This window comes from Cebus imitator, unplaced genomic scaffold (assembly GCF_001604975.1).
Source record: "Cebus imitator isolate Cc_AM_T3 unplaced genomic scaffold, Cebus_imitator-1.0 Scaffold473, whole genome shotgun sequence".
NCBI lineage: Eukaryota > Metazoa > Chordata > Mammalia > Primates > Cebidae > Cebus > Cebus imitator.
The window spans coordinates 637535-664294 of record NW_016107788.1 but is presented as its reverse complement, the minus strand read 5'-3'; the positions used below and the strand labels follow the sequence as shown (position 1 = coordinate 664294).

Genomic DNA, 26760 nt, shown 5'->3' with positions numbered 1-26760 from the left:
TTTTCAGTAGAGATGGGGAGTCACCATGTTGGCCAGGCTGGTCTTCTCAGGTGAGCCACACCCGACTTGGCCTCCCAGTGTTGGGATTACAGGCATGAGCCACCTTGCCTGGCCAAATGATGGCTCATATATGGCACTTGTTATGTAGGAAACATTGGTCTAAGTGCTTCACATCATCTGGCTCCTCTAATCCTCATGAGGGTCCCATTTTACAGATGAAGAAACTGAGGCCCAGAGAAATCATTTGGTCGAGGTCACCCCGCTAAGAAGTGGTAGGGTGAGGATTTGAACCCAGGCTGCTTGGCTCTCAACCTCTGTACTGCTCGGCTCCTGGGCAGCCTAGAGTCTGGCAAAGAATTATTCGATGCCTCATATTAACAGCCACACCTGCTGCATGTGGTCGTCTCTAAAGCATCCTTCTATCCGAGAACACATCAGCAGCCCTGCAAAGTCTACAAGCAGGGACAACTGGCATCACTTTCCAGATGACGGAAAAACCGAAGGGAGGTGAATCCCGATAACGGCGGCCACCGTTTTGGGAGCCCTCACCACGACCGGTTGTCTTACATTTGCCAACTCATTGGGGCCATCTCTCAGTTGAGGACCCCTGGGCAGATGCAGGAGGCAAAGTTAAGGTTGCTCTGCCTCAGGCTCCACACCAGGTGGGCTTGGACTGGGGGCCTTGGGCAAGTGGCTTCACCTGTGTGCGGCTCTGTTCCTTCAACTATGCAATGGGGCCCGTGACCCCCCTCCCCAGAAAGGGCCATCAGGAGTCTAATGAGATGATTTGGTGAAACGTTCCAGCTATGCCCTGCACACAGCGTCGGCGTCCCACAAATGCTCACTTCACTTCCTTTGCCTCAGCACTGCCTCCTGACAGGGTCATCTTAGCTACACTCTATGCTTCTTCAAGGCTCAAGGGGCATCCCGGGGCTCTCTGAGTTCTCCAGAGTGCATGAGGTACTCCAGCTGCCCAAGAATGGTCCGCTGTCTGCTCCACCTCCTCCCTGATGGCCCCCGCAGCCCAGCCCCATCCCTGCTTCCACCCGGCATACCTTTGATCTTCTCGCCCTTGCTCAGGGAGATCTCCCCCTCGGCTTGGGCCTGGTACGATTTCACAGCCATGAAGGAGCGTCCGGGTACCGCCGAGTACAGCTTCCTCCGCCTCCCGCGGCTGCCCAGGGAGCCCCCAGGGCCCCCTGAGCCCCCCGTGCCCCCAGCTGGCCCTTCCCGGGGTGTCCCGCTGGAGCTGCGTACACAGAGGGCATGAGAGGCAGGGGAGGGTGGAGGGAAGGGACACCTCTAGGAGGACAGAGGTCCTTGGGTGGGGGAGGATGGAGCATCAGGGTGGGGGGTAGGGGTTTCCCAGCACTGGCATCCTCAGGGGAAGAGGGCATTTGGGGGCTCCCTCTGCCTGTCCACAGCTGCCCCCCCAGCCCCCTCTCCTGCCTCCTGGCTTCCGGCTCTGCCCCTCCCACGGTCCTGTGCACACCGCCTGATTCAGCTTCCTGAGGCTGAGCTGGGACTGTGTCATCCCTCTGCTCACGAGCCTTCCGCAACTCCCGGCTTCCTCCTGGGTCAGCTCCAACTCCTCTGCCCGCTGTTGCCAGCCTCTCTCCCACTTCCTCGGGACTCGCCTGGCTGGCCTCCACCTCCCTCTCACCCTCCTCTAGCCAGGTGGGCCTCCTGACCCTAGAATGCCCCCCACCCCCTCCTCAGCCTCCCTCCAGCGTGACCTCTCTGTCCACCCCCCACCGCCAAGTCCCTGCCACGCCCTCATCCTCTTCCTGCTCAGCTTCCTCCACCTTACTCTGTCATTCTGTCTGTCCTCAAGGGCTGGGACCTATGTTTATTTGGGGTACCCCCTGCCTGGGGCCCCTGTTGTGGAGCAGATGCCCAGCTAACATGTGGTGCTCTGGAGATGGAGTCGGGACAGTACCTCCCAAAGACCTTACTTTACCCCAGAATGACACTAGGGACTTGGATGGATGGGGACGCAGGGAGGAAGGAAGCTGGGCTGGCCTTGGGAGAAGCCGCTGATCGGGGAGGAGATTCAATGGGGCTGGGAACTGTGGCGCCAGGGCAGCCTCCCCTACCTGGGCCGGCCTCGGGGCTGCCTCTTGGTGTCCTCAGGGTGCCTCCCTCTGGATGGAGAGCGGGCCCGGGCACCCCGGGGGCTGCTGGCACTTCGGAGGGTCCCGCTGCTGAGCTTGGTGGTCGGGGCTGAGGGCTGAGACTGTCCCTGGGACCCTGAGGTAGGGCCAGGAGCCCCAGAGGATGAGGCCCCCGGGGCAGAGAATACCATCCAGTCGGGCAGAGCCATGCTGGTGTCACTGTTGGCTCGCAGCAGTGCTGGGGGCACTGTCAGCCCTGTGCCCGGGGGCCCCCGTCGCCGGGCCGCGTACTTCGGGGACTCCTGGAAGGGCACTGCGAAGGCACAGTGGTGGCAGGGGCGGATGGGAGGGGGAGAAAGGGCAAGCAGGGGGCCGTGTGGGGATGAGAGATGGTGGGAGAGAGGTAAGAGGGAGAAAGACAGAGATGAGAAAGGGCGGGGGGCCTGGGACTGCCCCCCTCCACCACCCAGACATTTGGGTTCTCTAGGGTTTTCTCCATCCGATCCCAGTCCCCATATCCGGTCCCCCAACTGCCCATCCCACCCTGAACGCCCAGTCGCCCCAGGTTCTCTGTGTAGCCCCAGCCCCTGTCACTCACCGACATCCTGTTCTCGATGGTTTCGGATCAGCTCCCCCAGCTCAAAATTCCCAGCAATCACTGCCACCTGGGGAGAGGGGGTACAGGCAGGTGGGGGGGCATACAGCAGAGAGAGGGCAGGAAACATGGTGAGGTTCCCGGCCCAACCCAAACCTTCCCCCGCATGCCCTCCCTCTTATTCCAGCTCCCCTCACAACCTCTCTCCTTGCTTTCCTCATTGTCCCCTTCCTTATCCACTGGGTGTCACTGTCACCCTTTGCTCAGCCCCGGAAATGTCAGCACATCCCCTGCAGCCCCGGACCTGGAAGGGGGTCTGGCCGTTGTTATTCTTCACATCCTTGTCGGCCCCTCGATACAGGAGGATCCTGGCACAGGTCTCCTGTGGGTGATGGTCCGTGGCGCAGGACACAGAGACAAAAAAAAAAAAATTAAGGTCACCACGAGTGGATACAGGTATTACTTGTGGTGTACCGGTGTGCAGGACATAGCTGGAACGTTTCACCAAATCATCTTATTAGACTCCTGATGGCACTTTCTGGGGAAGGGGGTCCTGGGCCCCATTGCATAGTTGAAGGAACAGAGCCTCACACAGGTGAAGCCGCTTGCCCAAGGCCCTTAGTTCGAGCTTGTGCTAAGATCCACAGGAATAAATACTCCACCCTAAACCTACACCACTCAGGACAGCAACCGCCTGCCAGGTATGGACCAGGAGCACTTTAGGCTGAATGTGGCCAGCCCAAACGGAGATGCACCATGCATGCAAAATACACACTGGATTTCAAGGACACCATATGAAAACAAGAGAGAATTTAAATGTCTGTAGCCAGGCTCGGTGGCTCAAGCCTATAATCCTAGGACTTTGGGAGGCCAAGGCAGAAGTTCCAGACCAGCCTGGGCAACATAGTGAGGAGCATCCCCCCCCCCGCCCCCATGTCTACAAAAAGATCAACAGAAATTAGCCAGGCATGGTGGTGGGTGCCTGGAGTCCCAGCTACTTGGGAGGCTGAGATAGGTGGATCGCTTGAGCCCAGGAGTTTGAGGCTACAGTGAACTGAGATCAAGCTTGGGTGACAGAGCAAGGCCCTGTCTCCCCACCAGGGGAAAAAAAAGAAAAGTCAGGTGTGGTGACTCACACCTGTAATTCCAGCATTTTGGGAGGCTGAGGCAAGTGGATCACTTGAGCCAGGTATTCAAGACCAGCCTGGCCAACATGGTGAAACCCCATCTATACCAAAAAATACAAAAATTAGCCAGGTATGGTGGCGGGCGCCTGTAATCCCAGCTACTCAGGAGGCTGAGGTGGGACAATCGCCTGAACCCAGGAGTTGGAGGTTGTAGTGAGCCGAGATTACACCACTGAACTCCAGCTTGGGTGACAGAGTGAGACTCTGTCTCAAAAACAAAAGCAAACAAACAAACAAAAAACCTCTAATAATTTCTGTGCTGATCCTACGTTGAAATGATAATGTTTTGGATACACTGTAAGTAAAATATGTTGTTAAAATAAATGTCACCTAATTATTTTCCCCTTCTTTTTAATGTGGCCACTAGGATATTTGAGGGCGTTTAGGATATATGGCTCATGCTATGTTCCACTGGACGATGGGGCGGGATAATTAATTCTTGGTGATTCATTGGTTTGTGGGGGGTGTTCTGAGCACTGCGGGATGTTGAGTAGCATCCCCCCCTTTCTACCACTAGATGTCAGTAGCACTCCCCTCTCCAGTCATGACAACCAAAAAATGTCTCTAAACACTGCCAAGTGTCCCTTGGAGGGCAGAAGCTCCCGGGTTGAGAACCACAGGTCTAGACCTTCCGGAGGCTTATCATGTTACATGCCAGGCACTTGGCACTTTAGAGGCAAAAGCTCACTGAATTGCCCAGCAATTCCTGGAGATGGAAATTGTCTCTATTTTACAGAGGAGGAAACTAAGGCTTTCAAAAGAACTCAAGGTGGGCTGGCACAGAGGCTCACTCCTGTAATCCCAGCACTTTGGGAGGCTGAGACGTGAGGATCGCTTGAGCCCAGGAGCTTAAGACCAGCCTGGGCAACATGGTGAAACCCCGTCTCTACAAATAATACAAAAATTAGCCTGGCGTGTTAGCACGCGCTTGGAGTCCCAGCTACTTTCGGGGCTGAGGTGAGAGGAGCACTTAAGCCTAAGAGGTCGAGGCTATAGAGAGCCTTGTTCATGCCACTGCACTCTAGTCTGGGTAACAAAGTGAGACCCTATCTCAAAAAACAAACAAAGCTCAAGGTCACGCAGCTGGTGATCATCAACCTCAGATTTAAACACAGATCTCTCTGACTCCAAAGCCTTCTATCTTAATTGCATTTTCTGCCAGACCCAGAAGGAAGGGGACATACATTGCAGAGGAAAGGGCAGGGGCAGGACTGGGCCAGTGGGGACAGGGACGCCTTCTACATTCAGATCAATTTCTCACCAATGTCAATCACACATCAGCCCTCATCACTCTTTGGGCTAAGCACAAAGTCCATGCCACGGCCTAGCAGCGTTAGTGTTAGCTGAGCTAACCTGAGCTGCCTGCCTTGCCACTCCCCACCCTGACCCTTCAGCTTGAACCTCTACCACCCACCCTCGCTCCCAGGCGCCAGCCACGCTGGCCTCCTCCTTCCTCTGACAGCACACTCGTGCCCCAGGACCTTTGCACGGCAAAGACCTCTGCCTTCAATTCTCTCTGCTAGATCTCAGCATAGTCTGCTTCCTCACTTCATTGAGGCTTGTGCACATATGCCACCTCTTCAGAGAGGTCTTCTCTAGCCACCCTGTCTTAAAAAAAACCCTTGTGGATCACCTGAGGTCAGGAGTTCAAGACCATCCCGGCCAACATGGTGAAACCCCGTCTCTACGAAAAAAAATACAAAAGTTAGCCGGGCATGGTGACGCACCTCTGTAATCCCAGCTACTCAGGAGGCTGAGGCAGGAAAATCACTTGAACCTGGAAGGCGGAGGTTGCAGTGAGCCGAGACTGTGCCACTGCACTCCAGCCTGGGACAGAGCAGAACTCCTTCTCAAAAACAAAACAAAACAAAAACAAAACCTTGTCCTCTTCCTTGCTTTATTTATTTATTTTTGAGATGGAGTTTGCCCAGGCTGGAGTACAGTGGTGTGATCTCAGCTCACTGCAACCTCCACCTCCTGGGTTCAAGTGATTCTCCTGCCTCGGCCTCTCGAGTAGCTGAGGTTACAGGAGCCTGCCACTATGCCCGGCTAATTTTTGTATTTTTAGTAGCGATGGGGTTTCACCATGTTGGTCAGGCTGGTCTCGAATTCCCAAACTCAGCAGCCTCCCAAAGTGCTGGGATCACAGGCGTGAGCCACTATGCCCGGCCCCTTGCTTTATTTTTTAACGTGACACTGGTGTGTGTGCCAGGCACTCTACGCCAATGTTGGCTCATTTTCTTCGTAACATCATCTCCCTGAAATTCCATTTTCTGTTATTTGTCCCATGAGTGTCTCTTCTCTTCTACATCATAAGTTGCACAGGGGATTCGTTTTGCCTGTGGCACCGGCCACCTGGATTCATGCTGGACCCACAAGAACTGTTCGGTAGGAGGAATGTCCTCTCCCTTTTGTCTTTGCCTGGCCAAACCCAACCTGGCCTCCAGCTCAACTGTCCCTCAGTGCCCCCTGATGCTAATTTAACCAGCATTCCCCCAAGCACCTCCTTGATCTTACCCCTTCCACATGACGTTACAGGACAGGCTCAGAGAGGGCAGACACTATGCCCAAGGCCACACAGCCGGTTAGTGGAAGAGTTAGGATTCCAACCTGACCATTTTTTTTTTTTTTTTTGAGACAGAGTCTCGTTCTCGCTCTGTCTCCAGGCTGGAGTGGAGTGGCGCCGTATTGGCTCACTGCAGCCTCCACCTCCATCTCCTGGGCTCAAGTGATTCTCCTATGTACCTCGCTTTCTGATGCTGTGAATGGACGACTCTGACCGCCAAAGTCACACATCAGGCAGCAGAGTTCGCCCAGTGTGTGTTCTGGGTGTGTTTGTGTGTGTGTGTGTGTGCATGTGAGTCTGTGTGTGCCCGTGCTGGCCAACTAGACTGTTAACTGCTGCCATGTGTATTTTTGCATGTTTTCACACCCCCACCCCCTACCCTGGGGGCACAGGACCAGAGCACGGCCCCTGAGCTCACCTGCTCCTCATCTTACTCTTACGAAGCTGAGAAGGTGTGCAAGTCAGAGTCGATGGCTCCCTCCCCTGGGCGCCCAGAGAACCTCGCATTTAAAGGCACCCTAGCACTTATCTCATGCTGTCGCTGTGATTTGTCTGATTTGTCTACTCGTCTGCCTCCTCACCAGACTGTGAACTCCCAGCCCCCCACCCCGCCCTCACCCTCCCCAGGGCAGATGCTGCGTCTGACTCATCTCACATCCCCAATGCCTGGTGCTGGGCACATAGTAGGTGCTCAAGAAATGTGCATGGAAAGAATGAGGATGGAAGATGTGGGGTTGAGTCAGTCAAAATTAATTTGTTCGAATCATTCATTCATTCACTGAGTCATTCAGTCTGTTGAAACAAGCAAACACCTGTTGAACGTTCTGAGCCAGGCACTGTGCACAGTCTTGGTGGAAATCCAAGAGGACTAACCCATCATTCATTCACTCACTTTCATTCATTCATTCACTCACTCGACAAAGATGCATGTGTGCCTGCTCTATGCCGGGGCCCTGGAACAGATCAAGTAATCAGACTCAACTCTCCCCCTTGAGGTGCTCACAGCCTAGACACAGATCTGACCTTGACCACTAAAGGCTAGACAGGCATGTCAGGAGGCCAAGATGGCAGGGGCTGAGGAAAAACTGTCAGACTCAGCTCTGGCTCTTGGAAAGCTTAAAGCCTGGGAGGAAGACGGGTGGGGGGGTGGGCATGGAAATGGGGGAAACAAGTTCTCATGTGTTATGCATCGATTTGTTAAGCCCATGGCAAAGGCAAGCAAAACTATTAACCCATTGATCCTTTCGCATGGCAGATATTAATTAATGACCCATTTCACAGCTGAGAAGGGAGACTACCAAGGACGGGAAATGATTTGTTCATCAGTCCACTAAGAAAATTGCCTCCTGTCTGGTTTTTTTTTTTTGTTTTTTTTTTTCAGAGTCAGGGTTTCACTCTGTCACCCAGGCTATAGTGCAGCGGCATGACCATAGCTCACTGTAGCCTCCACCTCCCAGGCTCAAGTGATTTTTCCAACTCAGCCTCCTTAGTAGCTGGGACTACAGGTGCACGCCATTGTGCCTGGCTAATTTTTGTACTTTCCTTTTTTTAGACAGAGTCTTGCTCTGTTGCCCAGGCTAGAGTGCAGTGGTGCAATCTCAGCTCACTGCAACCTCCACCTACTGGGTTCAAGCGATTTTCCTGCCTCAGCCTCCCAAGTAGCTGGGACTACAGGTGCATGCCACCATGCCCAGCTAACTTTTGTATTTTTAGTGGAGACGGGGTTTCACCATGTTGACCAGGATGGTCTCAATCTCTTGGCCTCATGATCCACCCACCTCAGCCTCCCAAAGTGCTGGGATTACAGGCATGAGCCATCGTGCCTGGCCAATTTTTGTATTTTTCATAGAGGCTGGGTTTTCCCATGTTGCCCAGGTTGGTCTCGAATTCCTGGGCTCAAGCCATCCTCCCGCCTCAGCCTCCCAAAGTGTTGGGATTCCAGGCATGAGCCACCGTGTCTGGCCTAATTCTCTAAACTGAAATTGATCTGTTTATCCGAATGGTACAGTTTCTGTCTCTCGACTGGACCCTGACTGACACTGGTGAGGATAACAATGACAATTATCATTCTGATGGCTGCCTTCCAGGGATGAGCACTTAATATACACGATGGCTCATCCTCTTCAATAAAAGCTGGCCTCATTCCCATTTCAGGAAGAAGGATGGCGCCTCAAGGAGGGGGAGGGACTTGTTTGCCCCCCGCCCCCATCTGCCTGTGGGGCTGGGGCTTCTTCCCCCTCAGCAGCACGAGGGCCTGGGAGTCAGAGGATTGGTTTCGAGGCCTGTGTCACAGAGCAGGAGAGGCAGAAGCACGCAGGGAGAGAAGTGCCGGCACCATGTTGGTTCGGTTTGACAAACACTGAGTCTTCCCTGGGCTCCAGGCATACTGCTGGCTGCCACGAGGCGGCACGTGGCCACCCGCCAAATCCCCAGCACTGCAAGTTCTGCCGAGCAGAGGGGGCCGAGGGCTGTTTTGGAAGGCTTCCTGGAGGAAGGGGGCTGACAGACAAGCTCTGTCATGCCAGCGCCTGTCCCTCTAAGTAACCCCCAGCAGCCCTTCAAGGGCAGGGAGCATCAAGAAACAGGTGGGGAGGCTGAGGCTTCCCACGGGGCGGACCTGCCCAGGATCACCTGCAGCTTGGGTGGCTGAAGTGCCAGAGGTCATGACATGGAAAGCCCCGGCTCTTGCCAACCAGCTGACATGAGACCCCCTGCCTACTCTGTACCTCTCCTCTCCCAGGGACTCTGGAAGTGGGGGTGTCCTCCCCGCCTCCTTTCAGCACTCCCTGCTCAGGGACCCAGGCTGTGAGAAACCACAAGGTCCTGAATTGCTAAAACTCCTATCCCACTCTCGTGCCCTTCAGGGGCTGCACACTGGCCTTCCCCTGTGCCCTGCCCTGCTGACACGTGGCACCTGCACACATCACTGGCTGAATGAAGACACATGGGAACTGGGGACCCACAGCCCCTTTTCTGCTGGCTTTCTGGACAGGCCATGCCCCCCGCCCTGGAGCACCCCTTTTATCCCTTTTCTACTCCTGCTAATCTTAACACTGGGGGCACCTCTTCCAGGAAGCCACCTCTACCCACAGCCCCTCCACCCAAGCCCAGTCCCAGATGTGGGCTCCCACAGAGACCTGGATTCCCTGTGACTTTGCTCCGAGCACTCTGGATTGCAGCAGCAAATTTTGTATGTCATCTGCCCTCTGCTAGGCCACAAGCTCAACACTTTGTCCCCAGCACCCAGCTCTGGGCCTGACACAGAGAAGGAGCTCAGTAAATATCTGCTGGATGGGTGGATGGATGGATGGAGGAATGAATGGATGACTGGATAAAGGGTGAAAATAGTGAAGAAGTGAAGGGTGCAGAGTGCCTGAGCTTGGCCCTGGGGGAGGCGGCTGTGGGGGGTGTGAGGGGCCTGGGGTGGCCGCTGCTAGGCAGACCTTATTGTAGAGGGCGCAGATGTGCAGAGCCGTGTTCCCCGAGGCGTTCTGGGCTCCAGGCTCAGCCCCGTAGAAGAGCAGGTGCTCCAGGTGCTGAGAATGACCCCGCTGGCAGGCCTGGGCAGGACAGGGAGCGAGGGGCATGGATCAGACCCAGGCTGGATTCCGCCCAGGCTGCTCTCCCTCTGGGCCAAGAGTCTGTCTATGACCTGTGTTCTGGCCTTCTGATGCTAGCGTTCACCACATCCACCTCCCCATCGCCTTTTAGCCCCACTTCCTGCTCAGGGGCCTGGGCTGTCAGCTTCACAACCCAAATGTCCAGTCATTCCAAGCCCCAGGTGTCTGGTCTACCTCCTTAAGAGGGCCAAGAGGCCAGCCCATCCCTCTCAGGGATCAAGGCGTCTGGTTCCCCAGCCCCTGCTCCCTTAGGGTCTTCATGTCTTCACCCCCCCATCTTTTCCTCTTTGGGGACCATGCTATCCTCACCACCAAGCTCTGTGAGGAGCCTGGCATCTGGTTCCCAGCCCCAGCCCCTTGGATGCCTTAGGGACCTGGTCCCCCACCCCAGCCCTTCATGGCCCAGCCCTTCAGGAGCACCTGGTGGATCTCCTGCCAGCCGTTCTCATCAGCTATGCCCAGCTGGGCCCTGTTGTACAGGAGCAGCTCACAGCATCGGGGGTCACCGCCCACCATAGCCGTGTGGAACAGGGGGGTCAGCCCCCGGCGGTCCTTGTAGTTGGGGGAACCCCCAAGGTCCAGGAGTGCCTAGGAATGGAGAGAGCCCAGTAGAAAAACACAGATGACTGTCACACATTAACCGGCTCATTCTGAAGGGCCAGGGGGACTTGGCAGTCCTGGGTGAACCAAGAGGCCAATGCCAGTCTCAGTTCCGCCATGATGCCCTTGCGCGACCTTGAGCCCGGCCCTTTTCCTCCCTGGACAACTCTGATTCCCTGTGAACAATGTGGGACTTGGTAGATGCTTCCAGAGGACTCTGGCGCTCTGACATCCTGCCCAGCCTTTCCCCTGGGAGGCAACCTTGGATGAGCCATTGAAGGACACTAGGGACCACAGCACCCACCCATTCCACCTACTATAGGTGGGTTGTGGGGACAAATGAGAGGACAGAGTCTGGATGCAGGAGGGTCCCTGGCCAAGTGGGAGGTGTTATTAGTTCCAGAATCTCAAAGAAGGGGCACAGCAGGAAGCCAGGGGACAGATAGATAAGCTTGGGTAAGGGCAAGGATCAGGCCAGCCTTATTGGGGCTAGAGGCCGCTTCCTGTCCCCACTTGAAGGACAGCTCCGGGTGTGGAAGGCTGGCGATAATGGGCATTACCAGGAGAAAGTGTTGGCAGCAACCTTGTGTGAGTTCAGCCTGTAGCAGAGCTGTCCAGCACAACGTTCCGCCGTCATGGGGATGGTGCACAACTCCCCGCCCTATATGGTGGCCGTGCGTGGGCCCTGAGCGCTTGAACGTGGCTAGTGAGGAACTGAAACTTTAATTTTACTTCATTCTAATTAATTTAAATTTAAACAGCCCCAGGTGGCCAGTGGCTACTGGCTGGAATAGGTCTGGGGACTGGGAGGGGTGTGCATGAGTAGGATGGGGGTTTGGGGGTGAGTGGGAATGGGGGGTACATGAAGAGGGTCTGCTAATTCTAGGGGTATACTGCAGATCCTTGTGGCTGGCATCTGACTGCATTAGGGGCTCTTCAGGAAAGAATTTGAGGGAGAGAAGGGAGGGGCTGTTTAGCTGGAGCATCTGTGCATTGGGGTGCTTCTCAATGGCTGTTTTTTGGGGGCAGCCCATCCTGACCTGTGTATGAAGAGGAATCAAGTGTCCTGGCGGGGGCAGGGGGAGAAGAAGAGTATTTTAAAATTAGACTGTGCAGCTGACGCTGTGTATGTATTTTGTGGGTGTATGGGTTTGTCTATTTGGGAAAGTGCATCTGAGGCTGTGTACGTGGGGAAGGGGCTGTATTTGGGTGTGGGAGAGGAGGGAGCGGAGCTGGTGCAGGGCTGGGTTTGGAAAGGTAGCTGGAGGGCTCTTTTCAGGGTATATGTGGAGGGGCTCTATCTGGAGGCATAGCAGGGAGCTCACTTTATATTTTAAGGAAAGAGAAGGGTTTACACCTTGGGGAGACAGAGGCAGGTTTGGTATTGAGCTTGGTCACTGGGCATGGAGACATTTGGGGTGTTTAGGGGAGGAGGCTGTGCCTGGGGAATGCGTAATGTCAGCTGTAGCCCAGGTGGGTGCACCCAGGGGGCCTGACAAGGGTGACACCAGGAGCTGCCTGTCAGTCTATGGAAAGGGGCTTTGTACTGGGGACATGAGAGGGCCTATTTTTAACAGGAACCAAAGAACCCAGGTTTGAGAAAGAACAAAGGGAAAAGGAGAGAGGGCCCCAGGACGGGGGGCGGGGTACCCCATGGCCTCACCGTGAGTGCCAGGCAGTGTCGGGCACATGCGGCCTTATGCAGCGCTGTCATGCCATCCCGGGCCCGGAAGTCGATGTGGGCCCCACCCAGGCACAGGGTTCGAATCACCTCTACAGAGCCTTCAGTCTGGGCCGCCAGTGTCAAGGGGGTCTCTGAAGGGCAGGAAAAGCTGGTCACACGGAGCCCGTTCTCTCCTCTATCCCTGCCCATTTTCTAGGCTCTGGAGCTCTCCAGCCCACAGCCTCTGGCCCTGCAGCCTCCCTGTCAGGACAGTGGCATGTTTGGGAGACACCCAAACAAGGAGAGATGGGGGTGTCACAGGCAGAGCATCCAGTCTGGGGTGTCCCCAGAGAAACCACAGAGACTTGGATCAGTCAGGAATGGATCTGAATGCAGATGGCACCCCTGCTCCCCAGCCCTGTCCTGGCCCCAAGGTCCTGCTGTGTGCCTCTCCCTACCTCCCGAATCCGAGTCATGGTAGTTGGGGTCCAGCCCCTTGTCCAGCAGCCGCGCCACCTTGTCAGATGTCCCGAGCTGTACATACTCCAGGAACTTCTTCAAACCCGTCTGAGCCACAGGCAAAGAGAGAGAAGACAGGATAGTCAGGAGCAGGGAGGAGAAGCAGGGTCCTTGAGCAAGGCCGTCCAGTGAAAATACACGTGGAGTCATTTACACCATTAAAAAGTGTCTAGCAGCCTCCTTTACAGAGAAAGCACCCAGCTCTTTGGGAGGCCGAGGCGGGCGGATCACTTGGGCCCAGGAGTTTGAGACCAGCCTAAGCAACAAAGTGAGACCCCCCCTCCCAGTCTCTACAAAAAATGCAAAAAACTAGTCAGATGTGCACACGCCTGTAGTCCCAGCTACTCGGGAGGCTGAGCTGGAAGGGTCCTTTGAACCCTGAAAGGTTGAGGCTGCAGTGAGCCATGATTGCACCACTGCACTCAAGCCCAGGTGACAGAGCAAGATCCTGTCAAAAAAAAAAAAAAAAGAAAGCAAGGTGGGGGTGAACTGTTAACTGTGTTGAAATTCATTTTAATGATATATGTTCTTTAACTGACATAGCCACAATGTTATTGTTTCAACAGACAATTGAGATGAAAATTACTAATGAGATTATTTAACTTTTCTTTTTTCGATACTAAGTCTTTGAAACCCAGTGTGTATTTCAAACTCACAGTGCGTCTTAGTTGGGACCAACCACACTGAAAGCTCTCAGTGTGGCTGGCCAGTGGCTCCCAACGTGCAAGTCTGGAGGGATGGAACATTTAGGGGAAGAAAGAGCTCAATGCATGCTGTGGGCGGGAGAGGGCAGACAAAGAGGGACTGGGAGGTCTTCCTTCTCAAGCATCAAGAATCCTTCATTTCTGACCAAAGCACTTCCCCGGTTTCCTCCCAGCTCTCACCATCAGAGACACAGGGGAGACAGGGGCTGAGGACTGGAGGGCAAGGTACCAGGATAGATATGGCTGGAAAAGAGGGGGGTCATGCTTGGATTTCGCAGAGGTTCAGGCTGTGAGGGTGGGGGAACTGCAGCCTGTCTGTGAGACAGCCTCTAGGCAGAAGGACCTTCAATGTCAGGGTCCTAGGCCAAGGCGGGGAAGCAAAGAGGCCTTGGCTGGATGTGGGGAGAGTCAGGGGAAGAGAAGGGGGACTCAAAGGAGGCCAGGCGGGAATGATGCGACCCCAGGCAGAGGGATGAGGGACAAAAGAGGAAAGTAAGAAGGGGCTGTGATGGGGATAATGGTATCTGGAGTTGTCTCAAATGTGGTACAGCACCCCAAGTCAGGGGTGGAGGGGACTGCCAGAGGGATGGCGGGCTTGAGGAATGTGGAGTCTGTTGGCAAGAGGTGGGGGGGAGAGAAGGTGCTTGGGCAGGGGGCTCTGGTGGGTCTACAGGGGACAGGTGCCAGCAGGGTTCTCTCACCTTCGTGTGCAATTTGGCCAGCTGCTTCTCATCCAGGTTGGTCTGTTTGTAAACTCGGGTCTTGTATCGGAACTGAGGTCAGGGGTAGGGTAGTCGGAAAGACACAGAGACTTGGAATCAGGGGCCTGGGGAGGGGGCTTGGAGTAGGGGGAAGGTCTGATCTCCCTCTAATTCCCCGGTGGGGGGGTAGCTAAGGGTAGGAGTGGAAACAGCCCTGGAACCTTGGTTTATTGGGCAGAGGGGAGGCAGTGGCTTTTCCGAGAGTGCTGGGTATCACGGTATAGGTGCGCTGCAACCCCTGCCTTGAAGGAGGAGGAGTCTGGACCCCACAGGGAATGTTCTAAAGTGCCTACTGTAATTGGGAATCCTCCCCCAATTTGATGGGCCAAGAGAAGCTCAGGGCACGGAAGTGAATTGCCCAAGGCCACTTGGCTGGTCAGAAGTAGAACAGATGGTAATTTGAACTCAGGCCTCTCTGAGTTCCCTGCGCTGCTTAGAAGGTCTGGACTGGCACACTGGGTGCCCCCTCGTGAAGGTTTCAAGTGTGTTAAAAAGTGGGTGGTGGACAGATGTATTTCAGGGCGTGCCTTCTCTTGTCAGTGAAGGAGTTGGGGAAGCTTCACCTCCAGGTAGGGGACCCCCTTCTCGAAAGACTGGGGGTACTCCCGCAGCAGCCTCTCCTCCTCCAGGAAGTTGGCATCACGGCCTGAGGTGGCCGGCTGGAACAGGCCATAGTTGAGCACATCCTGCAGGCTCTCGCTCAGGGCACAGAGCACCTGCTGCTTGGCCGTCCAGATGGTGGCATCAGGGTTGAAGCGCAGGCATTTCTGGTGGGGGAGGAGACAGGGGATAGGGTGGTCAGGGGCCACAGAGGAGCCTCAGGTGGGTTGGGAAGGGAGCCGGGAGCTGGGCGTCGGGGTGATTCCTCCAGGGATACCCAGCACCAGTGGCCTCCCCGTGTCAGTTGGGGCCCTGTACCCCCAGCTCCCCGGTCCCCCCCTGCTGCCAGCCAGTGAGCAGGCACTCACTGTCTGGTGCAGGTCCGGGATGCCAATCCTGAAGACCATCATGCTGAAGTGGGCGTCGTCTGGGACTGACATTGAGCGGCCCTGAAGGCCTCTAATAGAGGCCAGGCTACCAGGTGCCCCGCTGCCCAGGCCCCGGGTCCCCCGGGGGCCTCGACCTGGCCCGTCTGGGGAGCTGTCGGACTCTGAGCCCCCCTCGGGACACTCGCTGGCACTGTGGCGTTCCTCGTCCTCGCTTGTCGCGGGGCTGTGGGTCATCGTGGGGCCACGGGGCGACGGGGGACGGCAGCATCACAGGCGGCTGCGAGGGCCAAGGGCGGGCATCAGACTAGGAGATCGGGACCCCCCGGAACCCACAGGCACTACTCAGTGGTCAAGTGGTCAAGGGCAGCCTCCCCCTACTGCCCAAGATGGACAGAAGGAGGCTGGGCATACCCTCTGCCTGCAGGGCCTCCCTTGCTGCCTCCTCCCACGCTGGCATGCACACACCCCCATCCCTGACATGCTTCTGGCATGTGTCTCCTTCCCTGCCCTTGGCCCTGCTTGCAGCCCCCCACCCCCCCTGCGCCCCACTTTGCTGGTGACCCAGCGTGGCCGTGTCCCAGAAACCGCAGAATCACCACGGGAGCTACTGGCCCACTTTGTCAGGCCACAGAAAATGCAGCTAAAATTAGCTAAGGACAGACAGGTGGACAAACTGACAGGCATCCTGCCCTCCTGCCATCCTGGCCCCAGCCTGGCCCCTCACCCAGGGCAGTGGGGGTGGGCGGGGGTTGGGGAGAAGCTGAGGCTGAGATGTAGTAAGGGGGAGATGGAGGCGTGGTGAGCCTGGAGCGGGTGGAGCCGGTGACTTCACTTAAGTGTGGTTGACAACGCGTGGCAGAGTAGTGCTAGGGAATTGGTTGTCCCAGGGGAGCAAGGGGCACTGAGATGGGGTGTCACGGGCAGAGCATCTGGCATCGGGGTGTCCCCAAGGGAACCACAAGAAGTGGCCTTTGGAGGTTGGGGCATCTGGAGAAGGTGTGCTGGTGGGTGGGGAGGTTGGCGGGGGAGCACTGTCCTGGTGACGGTGGTGTGGTGCCCCGGTAGATATGGGTGGCTGTAGATGACCTGTAGCTCTTTTCTAGGACTGCAGGGTGGGTAGGCTGGCTTTGCTGGGTACCAGGGGCTCCACTCTGAGGACTGGGGTGTTAGGAGGGAGGTTAAGAAGAGAGAGGGGGGTCTGGGGGACTGAGGTGGGGGGTCATTTCTGGATCCTTGCTATTCTCCCGTGAGGTGGCCTTATGAGGGTGGGCCCCTTCCAAATGGGATCCGCCTCCCTCCTGTTCTCCCCCAACTCCCACCCCAGCACCGGAAACCAGAATGTCTGGTCTGGTCCCTCCCCCCCACACCAGGCCCGGTTCCTGCACCGTTGCCATGGAGATGGGAAGCAGTGGAGGGTACTGCTGACTTTGGGGGAGTGGGGATGGGCTGGGGGGTTGGGGACGGAAAGACGAAATGTGTGGGGGGGAAGGAGAGTTCCAGGAGCTGTGGGCGAGCGAGCCTCTAACCCAGGGCCGGCGGACCCCTCCCCCACGCGCGGCAGAGCTGCGAAGCCCCTCCCCCTCCAGGTACCCAGCCGCGCCGCCCCACCTCGTCCCTGCGGAGACCCTGGCCTCCTCCTCCTCACCCCGCCGCACAGCCCACCTTGCGATCTGGGGCCCGCAGCCACTCCCCCTCGGCTGACCCTGGCTGACCCCTAGCCTCAACCCCGCTGGGAGGGGGTGGCCAGTGGGAGGAAAGAAAAGCTGGCCGGGGCCCCCAGCGCGCAAGGCTGCCCCAGCCCCCGGGCCGGCTCCGGCCCCTCCCCCTCAGGGCTCGCGGGAGGGAGCGGGCACGCTCCGCCGGGGCGGCATGAATCAAACGCTCCGCGGCTAAGAATAGCTGGCACGCAGCTGGTACCAAGACGGGCTGAGGAATCGGCGAGGGGGGGGCGGAGGACTGGAGAGAGGGGGTGCCCTGGGAGGCTGCGGGGGAACAGGGGGCGGCTGGCGTGGCCGAGAGCGGGGCCCGGGAGAATGAATGGAGGCGGAGGGAGGAGGGGAGGGGCGGGGAGAGAGAGCCCGGGCCGAAGCTGGGAAACTGGTGGGGGAGATCCCGGGCCCGGTAGAGGGGCGGGGAGCGCCGGGGAGCAGGAGTCGGGGGCGGGAGTCGAGGGGGCGCGCCGGCTGGCGCTGTAGGGACTGGAGACCAGGAGGGGACGCGGGGAGCTGGGGCAGGAGGTGGGAAGGGAAGGGAGGAGCCTGGAAGGAGAAGCGGGAGCTGGAGGGGTCGAAGGGGGCGGAGGAGGCCAGGGCCTAGACCCTCCCTGGAGGAGCAGGGGGACCAGGGGGACCTGGCGAAGGGGCCCAGGTGCGCCAGGATGAGGCGGGGGAGTGGCCGGGCTGGGCGGGGAGGCGGGTACCGGGACTGAGCCCTTGGCCCCTGAGAGCCGGAAGGCGGGTTCGGGATAGGGGCTCTGCTGGCGGGGGACAGGGGGCGCGCCTGCCATCAAGGATGTGATCTGGGACGGGGCACCCGGGACCGGGGCGTAACCCAATTTGGCGTCGCCCAGGGCAACGCTCCCCACCTCACCCGCACCCCCAGCCGCACACCCAGGCCCGGAGCCCGGCGCCAGGCCAAGGACATCCCGGGCGCCCCCGCCCCTTTCCGCGGTCCCGGCCCCGTAGCTCCCCCAACCCCCAGGTTCTCGACCCCCTTACCTGCCTGGCGGGGCTGCTGAGTCCCGGTCGGCGGCGCCCGCGGCCCCTCCCCCCTCCCCCCACCCCCCACCCCCCCGGAGACGGGGGACCCTCAGGCCATGCCCCACCGCCCCGGAGGGCGAGCGGGCCCGGGGAGGGGGCGGGCGGGGGCCGGGGGGGAGGGCGGGAGGGCCGAGGACCTCACCCCCCCCGCGGGCCGGGCCTGGCCATCCGCAGAGCGCCCCCCCTTCCGCCGCGGCCGCCGCGCCCCTCCTCGCCCGCCCCCGGCTCGGTCCGGCCGGCTCCGGGCGCCGCGTCTCCGCCTGCTCTTCCTCCTCCTCTTCCTAGGGCCGCCGCCGCCGCCGCCACCCGCTCCGCGCCTCCTCTGCCACCCTTCTCGCTCTCTCGCTCTCGCTGTCTCTCCCTCACCCTGTTTCTCTCTCCCTCCCTCTCTCCCTCCCTCCCCTCCCTCCGCCCTCTCCCCTCCCTCCGGGAGTCGGCGGAGGAGACATCGCCCCTCCCCGCGCCCCCAAACCTCGCCCATCCCCCTCACCAACGCCGGCTCCGCCCCCTACCCTTGCCCTCCCCCACCACTCCTCTCCACCTCCGAGTCCCCAAATCCTGACTCCACCCCTGCTTGCTCCCATACCCCAAAGAAGGGGTCCTGCTCCCTTAAGGGTGCCACACACACACACCTCAGGACTGCCCCCTCCCAGAGAGCTCTTGGCCCCCCTACACACAGTGGGGCACAATAAATATTTGTTGCCAGACTCTATACCCCCAAATTGAAGTGTGAAGGTTATAGATTCCTACCCTATTCCGCCCCCCCCCCCCACCACACACACACACCCTTTCCTTTCCATCTAAGCACTGGGGCCGGGCACACGTGGACATACCTGGGCCAGACCACATTCCCTCAAGGCACAGGTGCATAGTCACCAGCTGAACAGCACCTGCAGACATCCCCACATGCACGCACTCTCCAGCGCATGCAAGCCCAGACACAGTGCACCTGGGGTACACTGCTGCAAACACACCCAGCTACATGCAGTTGTGTGTCACACCCCTGTGCCTGGGCACACACACAGCACATAAGCACATGCACACATTTGCCCACCACACACACACACACACACACACGCACGCACGCAGGCGTTCACCCGGGTATGCATGCCCAGATCTCTCAACACCAAAACGGAGTTACAGCACTGTAGAGACGTGCGCACGCCTTCCCATCACACCCACCCACTGTGCCGTCCATTGCACTGGTTCGCACTCACCCGCTTACATGCCTAACACCGTGCCATCCTTCCCCTCCAGGATAGTTACTGCTGACATTCCTGGAGCATTTTCTGTGTGCCAGGCTCAGAGACTTTCACCATCCCATTTTCCAGAGGGGGAAGCAAGGCACAGAGAGGCTAAATAACTTGCCCAAGGTCATCCAGCTATAAGGAGGTGGTAACAGGATCAGGAACGGGTAGGTTGGCTCCAAAGTCCTCATTCAATTGCTATTGTGCACTGTTGGACATATGCCCTCACAGTTGCATATCCTTGATCCTCACACACAGACACACCCAGCCATCTCTTCAGAGCTTGCACGCGTGTGTGTAGGCACGCATATGCAGCCAGCTGTGTGCAGACAGCTAATTCATGCCTGGGACGCACCCACAAAGGCAGATCCCACAGGGCAGCAGTGAGTGGTGAGTGGCTTCTTAGCCCAGGCTTCCCCATTCTCCAGCTCCAACAGCACCTCCAGAGCCTGCAAGAGGCAGTTCTAAGCAGCCTCTGGGTTCCCCTCCAGCTGCAGGCTCTCTGGGGTACCCCAGTATGAGATGGAGGAGGTGCCTGCCCAGCCTGGGGAGGCCTCTATCTTGATGCACACCCACTAGCCCAGGTGGTGAGCAGCTGAGCCCAGGGAGAGAACAGCTGCCTGTGTTGGCTCCAGCAGCCAGATAGGCTGTGCACCCCTGCACTGTTTACAAGGCCTTTCCCCACATATGCATTATTTCCTGAGCTCTGTAGCTCCTGGTGAGGGGCCCAGGTCCCCGGTGGGCACCTGAGAGGCCCAGGCTCTGAGGCAGGGAGGAGCCTGCCCAAGGTCACAGTGTCCTCGATGCACCAGGCTTTCTTGGAAAACGGAAGGCTGGAGGCATTGTTTTCCAAGGCCCCTCCTGGGGCTCCCGGCAGCCGAGGGCAGATGCCCTGCTCTTGGAGCCAGAAACCTTGGCTAGCTGCCGCCACACTGGTGACCTCCAGCAGGCCATGCTGCTTCAGAGCCTCGGTCTCCTCCTTTGAAGAGCAGGCCAGTGATCCCTGGCTGCTGTGCTCCATGTTTGTTGGCACCACCAGCCAGGCCTGTGCTGGAAAAGCCCTGTGTGACTCATGGGCCTGGCATAGAGGGGCATGGCATGGTGCCGTGCTTCCTCATCTCCAAGCCCCTCTCCCATTGCCCTCACCACCTCCACTCACGCTGCCACCACCACCCTGGGAACTTGGGTGCCACCAAACCAAAAAGGTGAAGCCTCCAGGCCTTTGACCCCACCAGGAACAGCTATACCCTCACCCACTCAACAGGTTGATTGAGCACCTACTATGTGCTCTGTAGGCCTTGTGCTAGGGAATCCAGCTGTGCATAAAAACCCCTGCTTTCTTTGGCAGGGGACAGATGTAAACAAACAAACAGATCGTGCCAGTCTTGATTATACCAAAAAGATGAAATGGGGCATTTTAATAAAGTAAATTGTGGGACAGATAAGGTGGTTGGGGAAGGCTTCTTGGAGCTGAGATCTCGATGATGAGAAGAAGCTGGGGAAAGAATCTTCCAGAAGGAGGAAAGGGCTAGTGCAGAGGCTCTGAGGTTGTAATGAGCTTAGTATTTGGGTAGGAGCCAAGAGGCCAGGGAAGCTGGAACCTGGGGGTGGGCGAGGGGAGTGTGGGTGATGAGGCTGCAGAGGTGCAGAAGGTTCTTCCTTCCCAGCCCCCAGCATGGCAGGCTGTGCTGAGGACTGAGGCCCGGGCTTGGCTTCCCTCCTGCTTATGATGGGAAGGTGGGGGAGCAGGGGAGTGGGGAGTGATGTGATCTGATTTATGGTTTGGAAGGATTGCTTTGGCTGCGGCAGCCGGGATTGGAGGGGCTCAGGAGGAAGAAGGGGGAGGGCAGGGAGACTGCAGTGGTCCAGGCTGGGATGAGGTGGCTCTCAGAATGCTCCAGGCTCCTTGAGCACACAACCCAGCATCTGTCGATTTCACCTCCTGGAGCAACCTTCCCTGACTGCTCCTCCAGACTCCCCGCCCCCTCCCACCTCCAGCCCCCTCACCCTGGGAACTATCTGGCTGCTGGCCTGTGAGCAGCTGGAGCCCCCAGCATCACCCAGCCCAGGGCCCAGCCTGCAGGAGGCTTCTAGTAAAGTGGTCACTTAATCTCCAAGCCCCATCTTCTAGGGCTGTGCACACAGTCACATGCATGCTCTTCACATGTGTCACCCCGCCCCCACACACACTCACTTGCATCTCCAGACAAGGGCTTCGAGGGTGGGATGGGCAATCTAGGGGCCAGGAGAGGCCCTGGAGCCTCCTCCATCGGCTGTGTGAGCGATGGTGGCTCCAGGGTAATAACAACCTCAGTGAGACCCTGAGGTCTGCTCCCTCTTCAGGAATGACCAGGCAGAGGAGCAGGGAGCAGTGCTCGGTCCCAGCATCCCACCACTGCCCAGTTGGTTCTAAGCAGTTTCCTGGGCTGAGGCCGGGGCCTGGGTTCTCCAAGATTCCTTGAAAAGTCAGCTCCGTCCTCTTCCTGATTATCTGAGCTTTGGGCCACGGCAGAAGGAAGGAGCAGGGCGGAAGCGAGCTCTGGAAAGTGGAAAGAGGGGTGTGTGTGAGGAGACCCAAGGCGGGATCCAGGCTTTGGAACGTTGGAGGTTTCCGGCCACAGAGGCAGGGCCTCGAGGGAGCCAAGAGGGGCGGGGAGAGACACACACAGAGGAGCAGAAGAGACCAACGGACAGACAGAGACGAGGAGAGGAACAGGAAGAAAGAAGCTGGGAGAGTCGGGAACCTGGGGGCTAGTGATCTGCACACAGGGCAGCAGTTCTCAGAGACCCCCACCCCCACCCCAGACATCCAGACATCTGGAACCTTGGGTGCCAAGAGTACAGCCTAATGCAGGCAGCCTGGCTTTTGGGGGCTTTGGTGGTCCCCCAGCTCTTGAGCTTTGGCCATGGGGCTCGGGGAGCCGAGAGGGAGTGGGAGGGAGTCTGGGGAGGTGCCCAGGAGGAGGAGCGGGAGAGGGAGGCCCTGATGCTGAAGGTGAGCTCTGTAGTGTCAGGGAGCTATGGGTGGCAAACTGTGGGCTTGGGAGGGCGTATTGCAAGGTTAGGGAAATGGACAAGGAGGAGCGATCGGGATAGTCTCAGAGGAGGGGGTGATGGGCTCAGAGACAGGACTCAGGAGGCAGAGAATGAGTTAAGAATTGGAAAAGGGTGTGTAGGGCATCTTGGTGGCAGGCTGGGGCTCACCACCCCTCCCCTGCCCCAGCATCTGCAGGAGGCCCTGGGACTGCCTGCTGGGAGGGGGGATGAGAATCCTCCCGGAACTGTTGAGGGCAAAGAGGACTGGGAGATGGAGGAGGACCAGGGAGAGGAAGAGGAGGAAGCAACGCCAACCCTATCCTCCAGCCCTAGCCCCTCTCCCACCCCTGAGGACACCGTCACTTACATCCGTAAGTAACCAGAAGCCCCTACCCCCAAACACCCAGGCCTCCGCTATCACTTCCGCAAAAATGAAAGGTCAGTTCACTGCCCGGTGGCCTTTCAGCTGTCCATTGCCCAGCCCAGAGCCCCCACACCCCTAGAAGCCCCAGGTCCACGGCCATGCCTCCTAAGAGCCTGGGCCACTCGAACCTACCTTCCAGGAATCCCGTCCCACTCCACCCCCGCCCCTCCCTCAGGAGCCCTAGGTGCCAGTTCTCCAGGTCCTCAGGCTCCCTGCTGCATCCCCAGGCTCCCCCTCCAGCACGATCCCTGTGTGTCCGCAGTGGGCCGCCTGGCCGGCCTGGACGCAGGCCTGCACCAGCTGCACGTCCGTCTGCACGCGTTGGACACCCGCGTGGTCGAGCTGACCCAGGGGCTGCGGCAGCTGCGGAACGCGGCGGGCGACACCCGCGATGCCCTGCAAGCCCTGCAGGAGGCGCAGGGTCGCGCCGAGCGCGAGCACGGCCGCTTGGAGGGTGAGTCCGCGGCACGCGGGGTGGAAAAACATGAGACTATCTGGGCCAGGTATGCGACTGGTGGGAAAGTGGTCCTTGGTGCCCGCGGCGGGAGAGTGGGTTCGGGAGAACTGGGGTGTGCTGGGGGACAGGGAGGTTAGAGAGCTGGGAGTCTGAATGCGGGGAGCAGAGCTGGCATCCCGGAGCCGCGCAGACCTGACTGGGGCAGCGCCACGCCCCCTACAGTCCCGCCCCCACCGTCTGGCCCCGCCCCTGGCGGACCGGACTCTCCGCCTCTGGGCTCCTGCGGTTCTGGCCACGCCTCCTTCCATCCCACCCCACGAGGTCCTGACCCCGCCTCCCACCACCCCCGGTGCTTTGGCCCCGCCCCCTTCCCGCCTCCAAATGCATGACCCCGCCTCCTTCTCGACCCGGCGGGTCCACAGGCTGCCTGAAGGGGCTGCGCTTGGGCCACAAGTGCTTCCTACTCTCGCGCGACTTCGAAGCGCAGGCGGCGGCGCAGGCGCGGTGCACGGCGCGGGGCGGGAGCCTGGCGCAACCCGCGGACCACCAGCAGATGGAGGCGCTCACCCGCTACCTGCGCGCGGCGCTCGCCCCCTACAACTGGCCCGTATGGCTGGGCGTGCACGATCGGCGCGCCGAGGGCCTCTACCTCTTCGAAAACGGGCAGCGCGTGTCCTTCTTCGCATGGCACCGCGCACCCCGCCCCGAGCCCGGCGCCCGGCCCAGCGCCACGCCGCACCCGCTCAGCCCGGACCAGCCCAACGGCGGCACGCTGGAGAACTGCGTAGCGCAGGCCTCTGACGACGGCTCCTGGTGGGACCACGACTGCCAGCGGCGCCTCTACTACGTCTGCGAGTTCCCCTTCTAGCGGGTCTGGTTACCTGCCTCTCCGCCCATCCCACCACCCGGCCTTCGCTTGTGCGGTGCCCACCCTCCTCCGAGATCGCCCTGCACTCCCTGTCCACGGATGGCAGTGTCCCCCCACCCCCTTTCCCCCGGGCTGGGCCCTCCTGGGAGGGCTCTTGCGGTGCTGGGACCCCTCCGTGTCAGTGCCTTTCCTTGAAGGGGCTGGTAGCAGGCTAGGTCCGGTGCCAATAAATCCTTGTGGAATCTGACTTGAGGGGCAGTGAAGGCACTCTTGGACTTTTATCTCCTGCAGGGGAAGACGGGAAGGGCCAGACCCTGGTCTTTGGGCGCCTGTCCTGGCCTTTGGATGCCTGCTTTTCACAGATGTCATTTAAGATGTCAGAGTGAGGGAGAAACACAGGTGCATATGTACACACGGTCATCTGCTCCTTTGCACAGATGCCCGGAGTGCATGCGTGTAAACGCTGTAGACACCTTGGCCTCCATCGTGCCCTCTCTCTTGGCCTTTGGGACACAGGGCCTGCCAACCGCCCCAGGCTGTGGCTTTGGTCCTTTTCAAAGAGATTTGGGAAACATGAAGGAGCTAAAGGCTCTGACAAGTCCTGCAGGAAAGAGCCCGTTTAATTTGTTTAAGTGGTGTGCCACCAATTTGTTTCCCCTGATATCATTTCACGGACTTGTTGAGATGATATATTGAAACATGGACTTAAGGACCCACCCAACTCTGAAGCTTAGACTTCTAATTTTTCCTCCTCTGCTTCCTGCCAGTGAGGCCAGGAGCCCAGCTCTTCCCCTCTGTGAGCCTCAGTTTCCTCATCTGAACATGGACACAATCCCTCCTACTTTGTATGGCTCTTGGGATGTTCAGGTGGGGCCAGGACAGTGAACTTGAGCCACACGCTGCCTTCCTTCCTTTTTTTTTTTTTTTTTTGAGACAGGGTCTTGCTCTGTCAGCCAAGCTGGAGTGCAGTGGTACAATCATGACTCACTGCAGCCTCAACCTCCTGGGCTCAACAGTCCTCCCACTTTAGCCCACCAAGTAGCTGGGACTACAGGTGCATTCCACCACACCTGGCTAATTTTTGTATTGTTTATAGAGGGCGGGTTTTGCCATGTTGCCCAGGCCGGCCTTGAACTCCTGAGCTCAAGCAATCTGCCCATCTGGGCCTCCCAAAGTACTGGGAATACAGATGTGAGCCACCTTGCCCAGCCCTCCCTCACCATTTTTCATACCTTTACTCCTTGGGGGCAGTGAAGACACTCAGGAATCAGCCAGCCTGGGCCTCAGCATAGTGGACAGCTCTGTTTGGAGAAGAGGGTCTTTAGAAATCACCCTAGTACCTCCCCCAATATTGGCATCGTGGGCATGACTCTGACATCAGGGAGCCCCGGAATGGGGATGTGACCCTGTCTGTCCTTACCACTGTCTCCTCCTTCAGCCATGGCACCACTGCCTAAAGAGACACCATTGGATCCACATATGGGAAGAGCAAGCCATCACTGTCAGCTTGGATAGAGGGGAGATCACCTACCCTTCTCCCTTCAGGTGTTATTTCTCAGTCCTACAGCCCCAGAGGAATACAGAATAGGAGAGTGGGGGTGTGGCCTGGAGTCAGCCTTCAATCAGAAATTCTCCCCACTCTGAACTTCAGTTTCCCTGGGGAGGGACAGACAACCTGACATCTTAAAGCCAACCAGAGGTCAGATTAGGCAGACAACGATGAGTACCTATTATTTCCCAGAGAGGTCCCCGCCCTTGCAGAGCTCCCATTCTGGAAAGTATGTGGGCGTGGTGCACCATGGTTACCTGCCCGGATTCTGGAGCCAGATGGCCCAGGTTCCAATCCTATCTCAGCCACTTATCTTCTGGGAAAACCTGAGTGATACATAACCTTGCTGCTTCTCAGTGTCCCCATCTGTACTGTGGAGATAAAAACAATATTGATCTAGAATAGTACCAGATAAAGAGGAGTCTGCAATTCCCAATCTGATCTTCCCCGGGGCAAGTCAAACCTCACCTTCACCTCTGTGTGCTCTCTCCTGACACTGTGCTCTTGTATATGCAAAGATTTCCATCCTCCTTTCTCTGCAGGGTAAACACCCACTGCCAAGAATTGGATAACACATCACCCCAAACAACCAGACTTTCCCCCCACTCTACGCGGGGTTAAGGACCCCCTTTGGTATCTACAAACCTCTTGTTCCTCTCTTGACCCAGCCCTGACCAGCCAGGCTGAGGGACACTCCAAGTGTGTGTGTGGTGGGGGGCAGGACAGGACATGACTATCTCCGTGTCCTCAGCATCGCCTGGCACATGAGAGCCCTTTGAATGAAGGTGCTTGTGTGGCGTCATGCTGGGGACCCTGAGATGAGTCGGATCTCTGCTGCTTTTCCTCCCTGGCCTTCTCCAGGCTGGGTGAGGCACCTCCTCTAGTTTTCCATAGGGTCCGGGGCTTTCCACATCACTTTAGGTGCCACCGTCTGGTCTGACAATGTCTGTCTCTCTGGCAGTGCCTGGAGCTACCATACCAAGCACAGGGACAGCTATGGGCATGCAGAGAGAGAGGTCCGAGGTGGGGAGTGGCATACCTGCAAGGACTGTTTATACATCGGAACAGCAGCCTATAAGTGGCATTCGGTGCTGATTCCTGA

At 58.1% G+C, this 26760-nt stretch overlaps 2 protein-coding genes across 7 annotated transcripts in view; one reads left to right on the top strand and one right to left on the bottom strand.

Annotated features, from left to right (window-relative positions):
* SHANK1 (SH3 and multiple ankyrin repeat domains 1) overlaps nt 1–18415 on the bottom strand; it is a 55490-nt gene extending 37075 nt beyond the window's left edge. For 5 of the 6 annotated variants that reach the window (XM_037732791.1, XM_037732792.1, XM_017512492.2 and 2 more), the window contains exons 1-12: nt 18036–18412; nt 15298–15595; nt 14893–15096; nt 14270–14341; nt 12804–12912; nt 12346–12497; nt 10503–10670; nt 9906–10022; nt 3014–3091; nt 2713–2779; nt 2097–2427; nt 1056–1249 (exon numbers count right to left, since the gene is read on the bottom strand). In XM_037732791.1, coding sequence (XP_037588719.1) covers nt 1056–1249; nt 2097–2427; nt 2713–2779; nt 3014–3091; nt 9906–10022; nt 10503–10670; nt 12346–12497; nt 12804–12912; nt 14270–14341; nt 14893–15096; nt 15298–15552 — 1747 coding nt within the window. In that variant the 5' untranslated portion in view covers nt 15553–15595; nt 18036–18412. Of the gene's footprint in view, nt 1–1055; nt 1250–2096; nt 2428–2712; nt 2780–3013; nt 3092–9905; nt 10023–10502; nt 10671–12345; nt 12498–12803; nt 12913–14269; nt 14342–14892; nt 15097–15297; nt 15596–18035 lie in introns of all 6 variants that reach the window. The other variant, XM_037732793.1, reaches the window with a different exon arrangement.
* A 3473-nt stretch (nt 18416–21888) lies between these two features.
* Nucleotides 21889–24361, top strand: CLEC11A (C-type lectin domain containing 11A). The gene is made up of 4 exons (XM_017512503.2): nt 21889–22319; nt 22548–22731; nt 23047–23238; nt 23664–24361. The coding sequence occupies exons 1-4, from the start codon at nt 22173–22175 to the stop codon at nt 24107–24109; spliced, it is 969 nt and encodes a 322-aa protein (XP_017367992.1). The 5' UTR covers nt 21889–22172; the 3' UTR covers nt 24110–24361.
* Nucleotides 24362–26760: the final 2399 nt, after the last annotated feature.

Coding starts and splice junctions, on each gene's coding strand:
- CLEC11A (XM_017512503.2), top strand. CDS start 22,173: ATGCAGGCAGCCTGGCTTTTGGGGGCTTTGGTGGTCCCCCAGCTCTTG. Junction 22,320..22,547: donor GGGAGGCCCTGATGCTGAAG/GTGAGCTCTGTA, acceptor CCCCTGCCCCAG/CATCTGCAGGAGGCCCTGGG. Junction 23,239..23,663: donor CGAGCACGGCCGCTTGGAGG/GTGAGTCCGCGG, acceptor GCGGGTCCACAG/GCTGCCTGAAGGGGCTGCGC.